Raw genomic sequence first — 17,234 nt, 5'->3', positions numbered from 1 at the left:
AAAATAATTTAATAAAAACGCCCAGTTAAACCTTTGGAACCTAAAGCTAAAATAGGCCGTTTTCACTCATTTTGGTTTTTTGAGTATAAAATTATAACACAATGTGGTATCTTAAAGTGCAAGGTGTCTTTTTTTCCTGAAAATTATTGACTTTCTGTAAATTACAGTCATTGTACATTAGTGTGTGTGGTGAGCTGGTAAATAGAATTTAAATAGACAAATAAAAAAACAAGAAGAGCCTCCACTCACATTTGGAAAAATGTCTCCACTTGATATTTTCAGTCAATATTTCGACGGAGAGGTCATAAACACCTTGTGTGCAAACAAAAACAAGAATTTGGTGAGAAATCTGGAGAGGGGTAGGAAATTAACATGGGCTGATGTATACCCTGAAGAAATAAGTACGTAGTTCTACATGGGTGTGATGGATCTGCCCAAAATGAGGAAAATTTTCCAGCACTTCCTGGACATTGCAGTGACCAGCAGCTTCATTTTACACAAAGACATGCATGTACACTACACACACACACACACACACACACACACACATACATACATGCACTTTCACACATATACAGATATACAGTAAACACATACACATACACATTCACCTATAGACACAAACCTGCACATACAGTATACACACACACATACATACATGCACTTTCACACATATACAGATATACAGTAAACACATACACATACACACTCACCTATACACACAAACCTGCACATACAGTATACACATTCACACACACAAACATACAGATAAACATATGCACACATGCACCCACGTACACACACCAACACATGCACACGCACCTATACACACATAGATATGTGCATACACAAGCAAACATGAACGCATGCATGCACGCGTGTGCATAGAAACGCGCACATACACCACATAAGTGTGTGAATTATTGGTATTTCGAACTGAAACATGGAGTCTATCTATATCTCACATTTCTCATAGATTCATCAGAAGCAGCATAAACTTCACTTACCAATCAACATCTGGATCAATGCCAGCAGCATACGCCTCCTCAACGTCTGAATACACAGACTCTGGGTCCGAAGAGTCATGCTCAGCCTTATGGAGCCAAAAGAGTCTCAATAAAGATAAGTGCACACACTACATTCACATATGCACACACAGGATTCATACATGCACACACATGATTCATAAATACACACACAGGATACACAAATGTGCACAAAATTTACAAATACACACACACAAAATTTAAAAAGCACAGAAGATTCATAAATGCATACAAAATTCAGAAATGCACACAATATTCAGAAATACACAAACAATTCAGAAATGCAAACAACATTTACAAATGCACTCAAGATTCACAAATGCACAGGACAAGATTCAGAAATGTATTTCTGTTGAACACACACATATATCTTGATTTACAAACTGCTTGCGGTCTGTGAACTTCACTGCATGTGTGTGTGAATTTTGAGACTCCTCTGACTTGGCTCAACACACAAATGCTTTTTTTTTTTAAACATGGAATTATCAGCAACCAATCAGATATCTCCCTTGTTTTAGCCAATCACAAGAACGCACTCCACGTGGGGGATTGTTTACTTATAAGCCAATCACATGAAGGCGTTTACACAGCGCCATATGCCTGTGGTGCAGCATATTATAGCCTACTTACTTATGCAATTGTATGAAAATACAGATGTTTAGATTACAATTCAGTTTTTTTTTTTTTTTTTTATTTAAATGTAAAAATGTCTCAATACATATAGCCCAGTGACTGCAGAAAAAACAGTTAACCATGGATTCATAAATTTGCAATAGGCAATTATTTCATTTTATTGAAATATTTTAATGAAAGTAAAAAAAAAATTGAATATTTAAATATTTTTGAATATTTAAATATATCTAAATATTCTTTTGGATGCAATATAGAAGTCACATTAATTACAATATTCGGTCCCTACATGAAGAGAGAGTCAGTGGTCCGCTGTGAGAGGAAAGTGACTCTCCAGCTGGGCAAAATGGGTCTCCAGCTGCGTGAGGAAAGTGAGTCGTTCGCTTAGGAAAGTGAGTTGATTGCTTTGTGAGGAAAGTGAATCATTCGCTCAACTTCGCTGCGTGAGGAAAGTGTATCGTTCGCTGAGGAAAGTGAGTCGTTCGCCGCGTGACTCGTGAGGAAAGTGAATCGTTCGATGAGGAAAGTGAGTCGTTCGCTGAGGAAAGTGAGTCGTTAGCTGCGTGACTCGTGAGGAAAGTGAATCGTTCGCTGAGGAAAGTGAGTCGTTCGCTGCGAGATGAAAGTGACTCTCCGGCTGCGGAAAGTGAGTCTCCTGTTGCGCAAAGTGGGTGTCCGGCTGCGCAAAGTGGGTCGCCTGCTATGCAAAATGAGTCGCCAGCTGTGTGAGGTAAGTGAGTCATTCGCTGAGGAAAGTGAATTGTTCGCTGAGGAAAGTGAGTCATTCGCTGATTGGCTTATAAGTAAACAATCCCCCACGTGGGGTGCATTCTTGTGATTGGCTAAAACAAGGGAGATATCTGATTGGTTGCAGATCGTTCCCTGTTTAAAAAAATCATAGACAGTAAAAGAAATGGACACAGCGACCCCATTGGAACTCAATTGAGACAAATGAAGCCCAGTTTTAGCGTTTTTTAGCAGTTCCGTTTCTGACGCGCAGACTCAAACGAAGCTTGACGACGTCAGCAACCTGTCTGCCAGATGTAAATCTCCTAGTAGCTGTGCGTGCAAACTGCCATCGTTAATCTTGCAGAGACGGCGAGCTTGAGCGGGGAGTTCTTTGTCGTGAGTGAGCAGGAGTAAGTATTCTGATTAATTATTTTGTATAGTATTTTAAAATGTAATGCCAGTACGCCATATTAAGTTAATTGCATGCGAGCTTCTCCTCCTGTCTGTACGGTAATGCGACAGAGAGCCGAGTGGTTATGACGCAATCGTTAGCCTATTTTTTACAAAAACTGTTTATACGGGGCCATAATGTAACATAGAAGGTAATGGAGCCCTTTATACATTTTCGTGTATCTTTAGAAATAAATAATGGACAAACAGAGTCTTTAAACGCCTCAGATGTAAAGTTATTCGCTGTCAAAGTGACGCCAAAATGAATGGGAGTCAATGGGAATGCTAACGCAAGTGAAGTTCTGCTAAAAGATGGCAGCCCCCACCCGACTTCAACTTCCGCTCGAGTTCCTTGCCCCTTGAAAAAAATGCATTTGTGTGTTGAGCCAAGTCAGAGGAGTCTCAAAATTCACACACAAATGCAGTGAAGTTCACAGACCGCAAGCAGTTTTGTAAATCAAGATATATGTGTTTGTGCATCAGAAATACATTTCTGAATCTTGTCCTGTGCATTTGTGAATCTTGAGTGCATTTGTAAATGTTGTTTTCATTTCTGAATTGTGTTTGTATTTCTGAATTGTGTTTGTATTTCAGAATTTTGTGTGCATTTCTGAATTTTGTATGCATTTGTGAATGTTCTGTGCTTTTTAAATTTTGTGTGTGCATTTGTAAATTTTGTGCACATTTGTGTATCCTGTGTGTGTATTTATGAATCATGTGTGTGCATGTATGAATCCCGTGTGTGCATATGTGAATGTAGTGTGTGCATTTATCTTTATTGAGACTCTTTTGGCTCCATAAGATGAACACTTTACAGTATGTTTTATGAATGTGAGTCATTCTGTTCAAATGCTATTGAGCTTCAAATTATGGCATATTTTACATTTGAGCCCATTCGGTAACGAAAAGTAGCAATTGTTTACATATGATTTACAGTTTCTTTGAATAATTATGAAAAATAAGAATGGTGTGCATTATAGCTGACACCTAGATGAACACTTACAGTGTGTTTTATGAACGTGAGTCATTCTGTTCAAATGCTATTGAGCTTTAAATTTGTGCTTAAGTCCATTCAGTAAAGTAGCAATTGTTTTCCATATGATTTACAGTTTATTTTAATAATTATCAAATAATATAAAATGTGTGCATTATAGTTGACACCTGGATGAACAGTTAACAGTTGTTTTCATGACTGTAAGTCATTCTCCTTGCATGCTATTGACGTTAGAAAAGTGTATAGTAGTTTCGCATGTCACTTTAGAGACGGTCCCTAGATTTTATGACTGGGGCCATCGCCAGTGTTGCCAGATTGGATGGACTATTGCATTCAACAATTATTCACGTTTTGAGAGTTGAGTCACTCTACCACTCTTTAACTTATATTTAGACATTGTGATTACTTGAATATACTGTCAGTCAAAATCAGATACGTTATAACCTGGTTATAACTTATCACACTAAAAAACTTCATCAATAACGTCTGTCTGTTGAGCCCTTGTGATAAGCACGGCTATGAAGTTTTGGTGCAAAACAACTGAGCATCTGTGACAGTGGAATTTGTAGTTAGGGGTTAGGGTGTACCAATTTGAAGTCACAGATAAAAGTTGCAAACTTGTAGATTTGTTTTCCTATTCCACAAACCCAACACAATAGTTACACCACCTCGAAACCTTCACTGCAGGTGCACAAGTCACAAATTAAGAAACTCGTTCACACAATCTGCTACTATTGCTACAGTGAATATTGTCCCAATAAGGTGGCATCCATTTATTAATTTGATTTTAAAAAAATTACAATTTACACTCAATAAGTTAATATTACATACTGTTTTATAATACTGAGGTGCAGATAATTGCCACTATTTGTAATAAGTAATAAACTTAGTGTAAATAGCATCTATCGCTAAGAAAATATGCTGTTAGCATCTATAACACTTAATTAAGCCGCTGCCATAAATAAACAGAACGAATATACAAAAGTAACAATTCCAAACAGGGCGCTTTAAAACCCCAGCTATGGCCATGTGTATAGATCAGTGTAGAAAATTTTCATATATTACAGTTCCTGAAATCTTTGCTCAGATTGTCTCATATTGTATCTATTTGTTTGCTTCTGTTTCTCTAGTTTGATGATTTAACTGGTGCTTACTGTACCGCTCTGTACAGTTCACTGCCCAATGCAAATGGTTACAAAGAAAACAGTCCGGTTACTAATGTTACCTCGGTTCCCTGAGATAAGTGTATGAGCGTTCCGTTGACAGGCTTATTGGGATACTCCTGTTTACTCTGATACTGAAGCCTGATTTGTTCACATTAGTTTAGCTGCACAAACCAATGGCACTTCAATCCACCAAAAGTGGAGGAGCCAACCTCTATATATGTCTGCCATTTCATTAGAATATGGCAGAATAGGTAGACCAGTCTATTCCTGCAGGGCAGGGACGACAAAGTTATAAACCTGGTGAAGGTAGACAGTAATGAGACAGTCAGAATGGTTGGACTGTATATAAGCCACCCACTCGATCACAAATCTCAAGAGCGGTCTGTGATTGGGAGCTATCTAAGAAACAAAGCATCTTTCAGATCCACAGAAGAAGAAAAAAAAGTCCCTGGGGCATATTTGCACGATGATCTGCTGGTTAGTTAGCATCTTTAACGGGGCGATTCATGAGCACATGGTTCAGATGCCTGGGCCCAACCTCTGCCTGGACAATTACTAGGTCGGCTCCTCCACTTCTGGCAGCTTGAAATGCCTTTTGTTCGTGCCACTACACGAACATGAACAAACCAGGCTTCAGTATCAGAGAAAACAGGAGTTTCAACATAAGCGTGTCAATGCAATGGGAGAGACCATTAGAAAGGGAACACTTTTTTTTTGGTGAAATGAAGGTGTTATGATAAACTTGGTGGGCCCTGAGAGCAACATGAGATTGTTAATTGTTTGAACTTCCCATATGTGCATGAATAAAGTAAGTCAGTGGTAAATTTAATTTTCTCTATTATTTTTCCCACCAGTATTGTTCATTTTTTTTTGTAATCTTTGGACATTGGAAAAGGCTTTGCCCTTTATAATGCTCATATTGATATGCTGTGTACTGGATAAAGGAGGTCTTGCTTCTGTCTGTGACAGCACTTCTCCCTGCGCTTATTTTCCCTCTTTTTGGGATCATGAAGTCCTTGCAGCTACACTTTCCTGAACTAGTCACTTTACTCTTGGAGGACAATCCTATGGAAAGCTGATTACTATATTTCTGGACTAATAATGTGACTGACTGACTGACCATCTTTAGGTTGCATCTGTATATTTCAAAGACTTCCACTTGTTGGTTCTTGGTGTCATCTGTCTAGCAACATCCCCTGAGAAATGGGGTCTTCACCGGAGAATTGCCTTTAGACTGGTGGCTGGGCTTGGAGTCAATTCTGGCATGTAAGTCTGATCTATTTGATTAAGATTTGTGATGTGTTGTGATGAATCATAGTAGGATGGAGCAATGCAATGCAAACTGGTTCGCTTGTTTACTGTGAAATGCCTTTAACAGGTTGATGCTCGGGTTCATGGTTGGCTATGCTTTCCCTTTCTATCTGGGTTAGCCTCACCTCAACTGTGGAAATGGTAATGCCAATTGTGGAGGCAGTGATCCAGCAGGTTTTGAATGCAAGTGAAGAGACCAGCAAAGACCACAAGAGGGGCGTTAAATGGCATCTCCGACCCTGCTCTTCAGCTTGAAGGTAAGCTGGTGCAGCTTTCATTTAACATGAGCAATAAATTATAATTTTAACCATTAACCTTTTAGAGCTGTGCAGCATTTCGAGACCCAGTATGACCAGTCTGAGAATTTAAAAAGGTGAACGTGTAAAATTGCAATAAAGGACAAAAAACTTTGAGATGAGAAAAATCTAAATGAGATTTTTATTTTTGTACACTTATAGCATCTTAACAAGAATTATGGTGCCAGTTCAGAGCATGAGGAACCAGAAACTGTTAGGGTCAGTAAAACATACACAATCTGACATTAAAAAGCACAAAATCCTTCTCCTTGCCTTTCCAATAAACTGGGATTTTTTTAAAATATTTCATTAGGCGCCTGCACTTTATAATAGAAAGTACAGGATTCCTCATCCATTGGGGGTCTGACCACATTATCAGGAACATCCACAAACCTTATCTTTAAAGAATACATTTATCAGGGACAGGGAGTTTACAGTTTGGCTTCAACCTAAAGTATGGAACTATTTTAGTTTTAGTTGAATTAGTACGTACTGTTTCCCATTATTTTTAATACTATATATTATATGGTTTGGTCAGTCTATTCTTCTAAACTGTGATTTTTGTGACATTTCCTCAGGTACTGCCCCGAATGCACCATCATTAATTTTGGGAACTGGTTCGTGCTTTGTCTTCTGCATAATTATGCTGATTTTGTAAAGGATATTACTGCATTGGATGTACCTTGGGTCCAAGTGAGTGATTGTTATGTCTTCTGTTTAATAAGTCGTTCCCTGACCCCTCTCCGTTTCTCATTTTTACTCGTCATCTTTGGCTTTCATTTAAATTCATAATTTCAATTCAATGCTGCCATTTGCATTTTTCCCAACTCACCACTTCAGCTTCCTCTACATGTCTTCAATCTTCTACATCCTGGTCTGCATTTCACTCACTCACAACTTCCCATTAGCATCGCTCTAGAATAATCCTGTTTTATCTAGCAGCCTTCTTCATTTCACCCCTGTCAAGAATTTCTTCTATCCCTGATGAAGAATCACTCACAGAACATGGACACACGACGTTTTGACAGAGATGTGATTGTTCTCATGCTGAACTGAAAGGAATTTTTGGCATATGCAGATATTTCAGTCAATTTATCCACTCATCAAAATCAACTACTTGTGTGCATTGTAATAAAAGTGAATGAACTGAACAATAAAAGCATATCTGCTTTTCTATCCATTCCTGGCTTTCGCGCCCATCTGTGCTCCAGACAGCAAACCTTAAAAGGAAAAACACACTGCCAAAGTGCTCCGGGATCTGTACAACTCACTGGGGCCCATAAGGTTGGAACTCTTCTTTTAATTTCAAAGACTTTAAAGCACTTGAAAGTGTGAATTACTTACTTTTTCCCTGACGATTCTCATACATTGATCAATCAATCCTTTCACAAAGCTCATTGTTCTGAAAAGCGAGGTATGCACTGATTGGCTAGCTATCTTGTGCGTTGTAATTTGGTTGAATACCTCAAGAGATATACGGAAGTGTTATGCGCCTTCTCATACTGTGACGCGTGTCCCAGTACGACGAGACAAAACCAATAAAGCCCATTAGAAACTAGGCATTTGTTGCATCCAGTGGGTACATAATTACGATTATAATGACTTATACTTTTTTTTTTTTTACACGTTGCGTATCATGCCGCATAAACATAAAAACCATGTCTGTATTTGTAATTGGAGAAATGACAAACAACAAGCACTACTCTACACTGCTCAAAACTCACATTTGATCACCAGTGGCAAATTCTTTAAATATGAAAACGTACTTACAGACTGTGAGTCAGAAGCACCAGACTGTTTCTTCCAAAGTTGGAACTGCCCCACTTTATAGAAACTGCCTTTGTGCAGGAAACACTCCTCATAAAATGTGCTGCACACATCTGAATATTTGGGTTGAACTGTTCTGGATTTCTAGTTGTGACCTCTTTTGGAAGTCCAAACTAAGTAGTTTCGCTTTTCACAAAGAAACACACAGCGTCTCCACGACATGGCAGCGGTGGCAACAAGAATAAAAGTTACTTCTTCTTTCTTCCCATAAACATTTGGGTGATGTTATGCAAATCTTCCCACACAGTGATGTAGACATGTGTGGGCATGTTTAAATTAGGCATTTTGGGAGGAAGTAAAAAATACCTCTTTGGTTTTGAGACTTTAGTCTTTGCAACTTTAAGGATCTTATCTATTCAGAGCTTGTAACACTCCAAAGAGAAAGGAAAACTTGAAATGTTAAAGTCCATGCAAACTAGAAGTTGCTGCCGACTATACTTTAGTATTGTGACGACATTCCAACTGAAACACAATATTATATAGAGAGCTGGGTTTTATTTTAGCACACCTCCCCATAATACTTTCAAGTCATTTCAAAAACAGAAACTTATACATATACATATACGTTTGTATACAAACTTATGCATGGCAAACAGAAACAATAAGTATTCTGAAATCAGTTAAAAATATGTTTGATAATCCTCGGACTGGACAAAGTCTGTGCCCATCATACACTACACAAATGTCTTGTGACTATTTTTCAGCAGCTACTATTGAGAGAAAATAAGGGGGAAAGTTGTGTAGCGTATTCCAGTGTTTAGAACAATGAGATGAATTCATTTCTGATAATTTCTCTGTAACACTGTTTCTCTGCTGATCCAGCTGGCAGGAAATTATCACCATGATCATCTTCATTCTGATGGCAATTTTGTGGTTTACAAGAAACCCAGGTTTTTAATGCCTGGCTGGTCATCACTGTTTCCTGAGTGAGTGTATTCACATTTATCAACTTCTTTTAATGTAGATATAGGCCTACTACTACACTTCAGATAACGTCATTATTCTATTCAATAATTGCCTTTAGATTTCTAATTTATGCTTTGTATGTTGTTTTCTCTTCAGTTACCCAGGTTACACTATGGATGCCACTGTAGCGCCGTTGCTGGGTTTCACATTCTTCATCACTCCTGCGCACAAACCAAATGCAGAGCACTATGGTATGGCTTGTTCATTTCCTTTGTGCATGCGTGTAAACCTTCCAAATGATTAGAGGCTCACCATCAGCAGTTTTGTTGCTGATTAACATTGTCAATTCTTTTGACGATGGCCTTGATAACTGGAATGACTTCCAGGCCTGTGTGCCATGGGAGATCAGTCTGCTTGTGGGTGGCGGGTCTGCTTTGGCTGAAGGCACAAAGGTACAGTAGGATCATGATTTAATGGAAACCCAACTCTATCTGTGAGAGAGAGAAAAAAATTGTGAATAGAAAAGTACAAGGCCACATTAATAGATTAGTCAATTAATGGTCCATTTTAACATGCCTGGATCCAATTAAACAGGCCAGTCTAATTCACTAGTGACTTTGGACAGGCCTGGACTGCTCAATTGCACCCTTTACTCATAATCTTAAACATTAATTTCCTTTTAAAAGAAATAAATGAAAAGACGGATCACATCAAAGTCTCATAACAGCATGCAGCCCATTAATGTTGAGCAGAGAACAACAATTCCACAGGGCCACTCTCTGTCTGCTTTGGCGCTCCGTTCAAGCTAATTACATGCCTCCATTATGAGACTGGCACTGAAGCACATCGTTTCAGGATAACATGACTCCATAACTCCTTCCTCTTGTCAGTTGGAAAGGCTGGAAACAAGAGTGTCTACTTTTTAATATTCTCCTGGTGTAGGTAGGCTGGGTTGGGTGTTATCATCAATGCTCCAGTCCTGTTTTGATCCAGACACCCAAATGTCATGGCAAGTCCAGTCTTTAAAATCTTCAAAGCAGAAAGGGTGACTACTGTGCTGCATTCTCCATATGCAACATCAGGCTGTTTGGATGCCGTGTCTTGACAAACAGCTAAATTATGACTCCAGTGTCTGTTGACAAGCATACAAAGAGATGGTGGTACATTTATGAAACTGGGTTTGTTTGAGTTCATGAATATCTTGCCTGGACACTTTCACTTACAGTATTGTTCAAAATAATAGCAGTACAATGTGACTAACCAGAATAATCAAGGTTTTTCGTATTTTTTTTATTGCTACGTGGCAAACAAGTTACCAGTAGGTTCAGTAGATTCTCAGAAAACAAATGAGACCCAGCATTCATGATATGCCCGCTCTTAAGGCTGTGCAATTGGGCAATTAGTTGAATTAGTTGAAAGGGATGTGTTCAAAAAAATAGCAGTGTGGCATTCAATCACTGAGGTCATCAATTTTGTGAAGAAACAGGTGTGAATCAGGTGGCCCCTATTTAAGGATGAAGCCAACACTTGTTGAACATGCATTTGAAAGCTGAGGAAATGGGTCGTTCAAGACATTGTTCAGAAGAACAGCGTACTTTGATTAAAAAGTTGATTAGAGAGGGGAAAACCTATAAAGAGGTGCAAAAAATGATAGGCTGTTCAGCTAAAATGATCTCCAATGCCTTAAAATGGAGAGCAAAACCAGAGAGACGTGGAAGAAAACGGAAGACAACCATCAAAATGGATAGAAGAATAACCAGAATGGCAAAGGCTCAGCCAATGATCACCTCCAGGATGATCAAAGACAGTCTGGAGTTACCTGTAAGTACTGTGACAGTTATAAGACGTCTGTGTGAAGCTAATCTATTTTCAAGAATCCCCCGCAAAGTCCCTCTGTTAAAAAAAAGGCATGTGCAGAAGAGGTTACAATTTGCCAAAGAACACATCAACTGGCCTAAAGAGAAATGGAGGAACATTTTGTGGACTGATGAGAGTAAAATTGTTCTTTTTGGGTCCAAGGGCCACAGGCAGTTTGTGAGACGACCCCCAAACTCTGAATTCAAGCCACAGTACACAGTGAAGACAGTGAAGCATGGAGGTGCAAGCATCATGATATGGGCATGTTTCTCCTACTATGGTGTTGGGCCTATTTATCGCATACCAGGGATCATGGATCAGTTTGCATATGTTAAAATACTTGAAGAGGTCATGTTGCCCTATGCTGAAGAGGACATGCCCTTGAAATGGTTGTTTCAACAAGACAATGACCCAAAACACACTAGTAAACGGGCAAAGTCTTGGTTCCAAACCAACAAAATTAATGTTATGGAGTGGCCAGCCCAATCTCCAGACCTTAATCCAATTGAGAACTTGTGGGGTGATATCAAAAATGCTGTTTCTGAAGCAAAACCAAGAAATGTGAATGAATTGTGGAATGTTGTTAAAGAATCATGGAGTGGAATAACAGCTGAGAGGTGCCACAAGTTGGTTGACTCCATGCCACACAGATGTCAAGCAGTTTTAAAAAACTGTGGTCATACAACTAAATATTAGTTTAGTGATTCACAGGATTGCTAAATCCCAGAAAAAAAAAATGTTTGTACAAAATAGTTTTGAGTTTGTACAGTCAAAGGTAGACACTGCTATTTTTTTGAACACACCCCTTTCAACTAATTGCCCAATTGCACAGCCTTAAGAGCGTGCATATCATGAATGCTGGGTCTTGTTTGTTTTCTGACAATCTACTGAACCTACTGGTAACTTGTTTGCCACGTAGCAATAAAAAATATACTAAAAACCTTGATTATTCTGGTTAGTCACATTGTACTGCTATTATTTTGAACAATACTGTACCTTCTGTCTTTCAAAGATGATCTGAATTTTTTTTGGTTTTTACCCGACAGATTTCTGGTCTATCGACTCGGGATGCTGAATTGCTGACTCCCTTGGGAAGTCTTCCTCCTTTAGCCACTGTCAAAACTGCCTGCCTTATTGTCACCTCTATCACAGAGGTGGCCAGCAATGCTGCCACGATGACAGTCTTTTTGCCTATACTGGCGCCCTTGGTATGTCATTTCAATGTAGAATACTACTTTTACTTCACTTTTTTGGGCTGTTGTCATCAGAAACTATCTTTATTAGGCCGAGCCAATTGGAGTCAACCCTCTTCTAACGGCCCTATGTGTGTCCTTTTCATTCCTGCTTCCTCATGCAGTCATCATGTTCTAGCAGGAATTCAAACTGATTTTAATAAATAAAGCTTTGCAATCAGTATCTGTTGCTGTTTAGAGATCAGTAATGCACCTACACAGAAAAAATGTCTTAACAATAATTCCCTCACATTTTCATTAGAGGGAAGGACTGGAAAATAAAACGGTATAATAATTTAAATATATGACACTTTAATGCTGATGTAAAACAAAAGCAGAGGCTCTAATGTGCCATCTGAATGGGCTTGGGGTAATATTTGTTTTCAAAGTGAGGCAGTGATGAGAACTAATTCTCTAAACTCCCACTTTATAAAAATCATGCTTAGATCCTGCAGCCATTGTGATTCAAGGTCACTTTTCAGTTGAGGTAACATCCGCCTGTCTGAAGGGGTCTAATCTGATTATGTATTATTTAATACTTACTTTTTGTATACTTAATTATGGTGCAAGGACTGTTGAGTTTAACAATCTGGAATAGCTTTTCTCTAAGCATTATTGTGAGTCATTGGAGTCATATAATTTCTTCCTGGGTGCACAGGTCAGACAGATGAATATGAACCGTGGTTGGCTTTTATGGTTCAAAATTTTTTCAAATACATACATTTCTATTACTGCGACTATTATTGCGACTGGGTAAGGTGCCTTTATACATTTATGACCTCTGGATATAATTGAGGCAAATCGCCACGTACTGAAACAAGCAGGTGAAGGATAGATAGCTTGTAATGGGTTGTAATGTCTTTCACTTTACTGTTGTTCATACAGTTGATGGAATTTTTTTAAAATAGACTGTACATTTAACCCATGAGTCAACAAATCATAATTGTTGATTTTTCCCTTGAAATTGTAATTGCCATTATTAATTACGATTATCACAATTTACATCGCTGTTTATACCATTGTTTGATGCAACTGCATGCCATATTTTTATATGAAAATAAACAAGCGGAAAACACTCTAACTGAAAAACCTATAGTGCTTTTCTATAGTATTAAGCCTCAAATGTCAAATATACTTATTTTTTCTTCTTTTTTAAATTATAGAAAAAGTAAAAATATGAATTATTTATGATTTATGAAGGTATTATCATTTTATACTGAAACTAAAACTAGGAAAAATCCTTAATATAAAATAGAAAGAAAAAATAAGTGGACTTTGACGATTAATTGCCGCTTTGAATGATTACGTAATTTTGGCTTCCATAATTGTAATCACGATTAGAAATGTAAGTAATTGTGCAGGTCTACTTCAGAAACACCATTTGTCATTTGCTAAAAAATATATATGTCTGTCCTGATTAAGGTTTATTATGTCTTACTTAACAGAACTTAGAAAACTTAGAAAAGCTGTCGTTATGTCTTGAGTTGGATGTGTATCATTAAAATGTATGCACTGTCCCTTAAAGTGACCGCGCTTAAGTTACTAGCTGCTGTAATGTTAATCCAAGAAAAATTAAAGAAAGAAAATCACTGCTCTTGACTGAATTACTTTGTAATTTTAACAAGAATTAATCCTCAGTCAAACCAAAAAATTGGGGAAGCCGTGGCCTAGTGGTTAGAGAGTTTAATTCCTAACCCTAGGGTTGTGGGTTAGAGTCTCAGCCCGGCAATACCATGACTGAGGTGCCCTTGAGCAAGGCACTGAACCCCCAACTGCTTCCTGGGCGCTGCAGCATAAATAGTGGGTAAAGGACACTATAGTTCATTTATTTACACTGTGACATATTATACCCCAAAATTCTTCATACAGTGGAATACCAGTAAAATTTATATAATTTATAAAATAAAACTGGGACCAAAAATTATTCAGACACTTTAACCTGACCATGTTTTGCTCAATTGCTAATGCGATTAATACTATGCAGTGCTGTTGTACATTTGATTATTTGGTTTCTGTATCTGGACACCTACAAACCTGAAAAACTTAAACATTGTGTAAACAGCACAAATAAATAAATAGAATGAACATAACAAATTTTACAATTTCAAACAGGGCCCACTTGTACAACCTGCACTGGGGCCCCGCTGACCCCAGCTTTAGCCCTGCAACAACGGGCTAAATGGGCTAAAATTTGGGGTAAAAAGCGCCCCTGCTGGTGGGGCTAAAGGTGCACAGTAATTAACATGATAATTAATAGATGGCTGACTTTTCCATTTGTTGACCTGACATGGTTAGATTCAGATGGTAAATATATATTATGTTGGGTGTCCATATTATAGATAATCACCACGTGTAGAATGAAACCATAATATTTAAAAACATGATATGAATCATAATAAAATATCCCGTGTTGTTACTACTATATATATTCAAGTATTATTGGATCTCCTTCAATACTTTCAGAATCTTTACTTATTAAAATGATTTTGTTTCTGTATTTTAATATATATATATATATATATATATATATATATATATATATATATATATATATATATATATATATATATATATATATATATATAAACATATTTTAATGACGGTAGATTTATTGAACAAAAATTCTTATTTTTTTTTAAATAAGCAGAAAATAGCACAAACTTTGCTAAAGTGATTGTTTTTAACAAGTATTAACTTAGACATTATAAAAAATAAAAAATAAAAAAACTAAGTGGCACCTCATGCCACTCCATATATTTACAAGATTTTTTTAAACTAAATAAACAACCTTAATGAATGATTTATTAATGCCAGGACTCCATTAATGTCCAATACAACGTAGCCTATTTATTTTTTTAGGCACAGTGAACAGCACATTTTTTCTTAAGGTGGGCCTTTTGCCCCGTTGTACCCTACTACTTGTCTGTGGCATGGATTGGCATTGAATTTTGATAATAAAAATGAACAGGTGCAGTGCTAAATGTATCAATGCTTATTAATAGTGGTGTAAATGTAACATGAAAACATTAAAGTTGCATCGGAATCTGAAGACTACACCTTTAAGAAGGGAACCTCCCACGTGTTGCATGTTGTCCGTGCCACAGGTTGCCTACCTGTCTCGCATAACTGCACTAACCTCCTCACGCTCGCGCTCTCTTCTCAGGAGAGAAATAATGTGGTTCAATCCAGCCTTCTCCGAAACGCTCTCGGATTGACTCCGCCCTTAAAAGTCTCGCGACTGTCACATTTGACATTCTCTCAGGAAAATAAAAAACTCCGCTTTTGTGGTCGAGGTCCTCAGAAACCTCTCGGGTTTCCTCGCTTTTTCCTACAGCTGAGAGGAGTTGTCGCCTCCTGAGTGTCGACAATGCTGGACCCGTCCTCCAGCGATGAATCTGAGGGCGAACTACCACCTGAGGACGAACCGCCCGTTGAAACTGGGAAACCGGTTAAAAAGAGTCCCAAACCTGGAAAGACGTCGGACGCCCCGCGAACCCAAACCAAAGAACCGGTCCCTTCTCCCGCAGAGGCGGACAAAACCGACCAGGAGAGACTTAAGAAAGAAGAAGCTGAGAGGAAAATTAAACTTCAAATTTATGTGTTTGTTTTGAGATGTATCGCCTATCCGTTTAACGCCAAACAGCCCACAGATATGGCTCGCCGTCAGCAGAAGGTGAGTGACCGTTAAACCACATTTAGGAATATTTCGCGCTTTAAATGACTCTCATCTCAAGCCGTTGAATCCGGAATCCAAACCTGTTCTCTAAGGCAAACTTTGGTCTTTTTTTACACCAAGCGCATCGGTCAGGCGCTCAATGTTTGGGTTCAGTAGTTTGCAAACAATTTATTTACATGTTTTAAAGAAGAGGTGTAAGACTGTCAACTGCAAATTCTTTTTAAATGACTGCAAGGTGTTTGTTTACTGTGCTCATTCCTAGCAGCTAGCTGGAGCTTCAAGCTAAATTGCTTATCCATTGATAAAATAGTGCAAGTTAAGGTTAGTATCATCCTTATTTTGCAGATGTTATTAAGTTAGAAAATGTTTAATTGACTTTGTTTTGCAAAAGATAGACTTCTATATTCTCTATCATAATCTTTTGGTTTGTTGATTAAAAATAATTAGTGTTTATTTATTTAAGAATGGGTAGTAAGATTGAGATACTGTAATTGTAAACAATTGAGAAACTTGTTTTATTACCTGTAACCGTTTTTCTACTTTACAATAATAACTGCAATGTGGCAGTCTAATGGAATTCACTCCTACAATTTTACTTAAATGCACTTGAAATATGATGAATGCTAAAAAGGTAGATATTTTACTAATTAATAATAAAAAACAATTAGAAACAAATTCATAACAAGACATTTGCTATATGCATTCTGTAGTAGCTACATGTGTGAGATCTGCACAGGTAAGCTGTGTTTATTTCATTGTTTCACTGTTGATAGGCAAAAAACACATTTAAGCAATTCCTAATAGCATAAATAACAGTATACAGATATGTGAATTATTTATGAGAAAAAAAAAAATAATTAAAATAGCTTTTCTGAATGAAATTCTTTAGAGGAAAATGTATGCTTCATGCCACAAATTGATTTTAAAATGACCAGCAGGATGTAGCGTGACCAATAAAAACCCTAATAATTAACCAGTTTGTTGTCATAATATATGCATCGTGTTTAAAATGTTTTGTTGTCCTGAGGTAACATGATGCAACATCACTGTAAATATACAAAAATATGTTTTTTTTATTATTTTAGGCTCTGTTTGGGGTTCTCAGACTACCACA

At 37.6% G+C, this 17,234-nt stretch overlaps 1 protein-coding gene and 1 pseudogene across 8 annotated transcripts in view; both read left to right on the top strand.

Moving 5' to 3' along the window:
- Positions 1 to 6,800: 6,800 nt before the first annotated feature.
- On the top strand, positions 6,801 to 12,659 carry LOC127946897 (solute carrier family 13 member 1-like; annotated as a pseudogene).
- A 2,890-nt stretch (positions 12,660 to 15,549) lies between these two features.
- Positions 15,550 to 17,234, top strand: part of LOC127947096 (calcium-dependent secretion activator 2) — a 149,850-nt gene continuing 148,165 nt past the window's right edge. For all 8 annotated transcript variants that reach the window (XM_052544033.1, XM_052544040.1, XM_052544039.1 and 5 more), the window contains exon 1: positions 15,550 to 16,117. In XM_052544033.1, the coding sequence (XP_052399993.1) occupies positions 15,812 to 16,117 (306 nt within the window). In that variant the 5' untranslated portion in view covers positions 15,550 to 15,811. The remainder of the gene's footprint in view (positions 16,118 to 17,234) is intronic.

The sequence above is a fragment of the Carassius gibelio genome, chromosome A25 (assembly GCF_023724105.1).
Source record: "Carassius gibelio isolate Cgi1373 ecotype wild population from Czech Republic chromosome A25, carGib1.2-hapl.c, whole genome shotgun sequence".
NCBI classification, from domain to species: Eukaryota; Metazoa; Chordata; class Actinopteri; order Cypriniformes; family Cyprinidae; genus Carassius; species Carassius gibelio.
The sequence above is the reverse complement of the archived record's forward strand: the minus strand, read 5'-3'. Positions and strand labels throughout refer to the sequence as shown.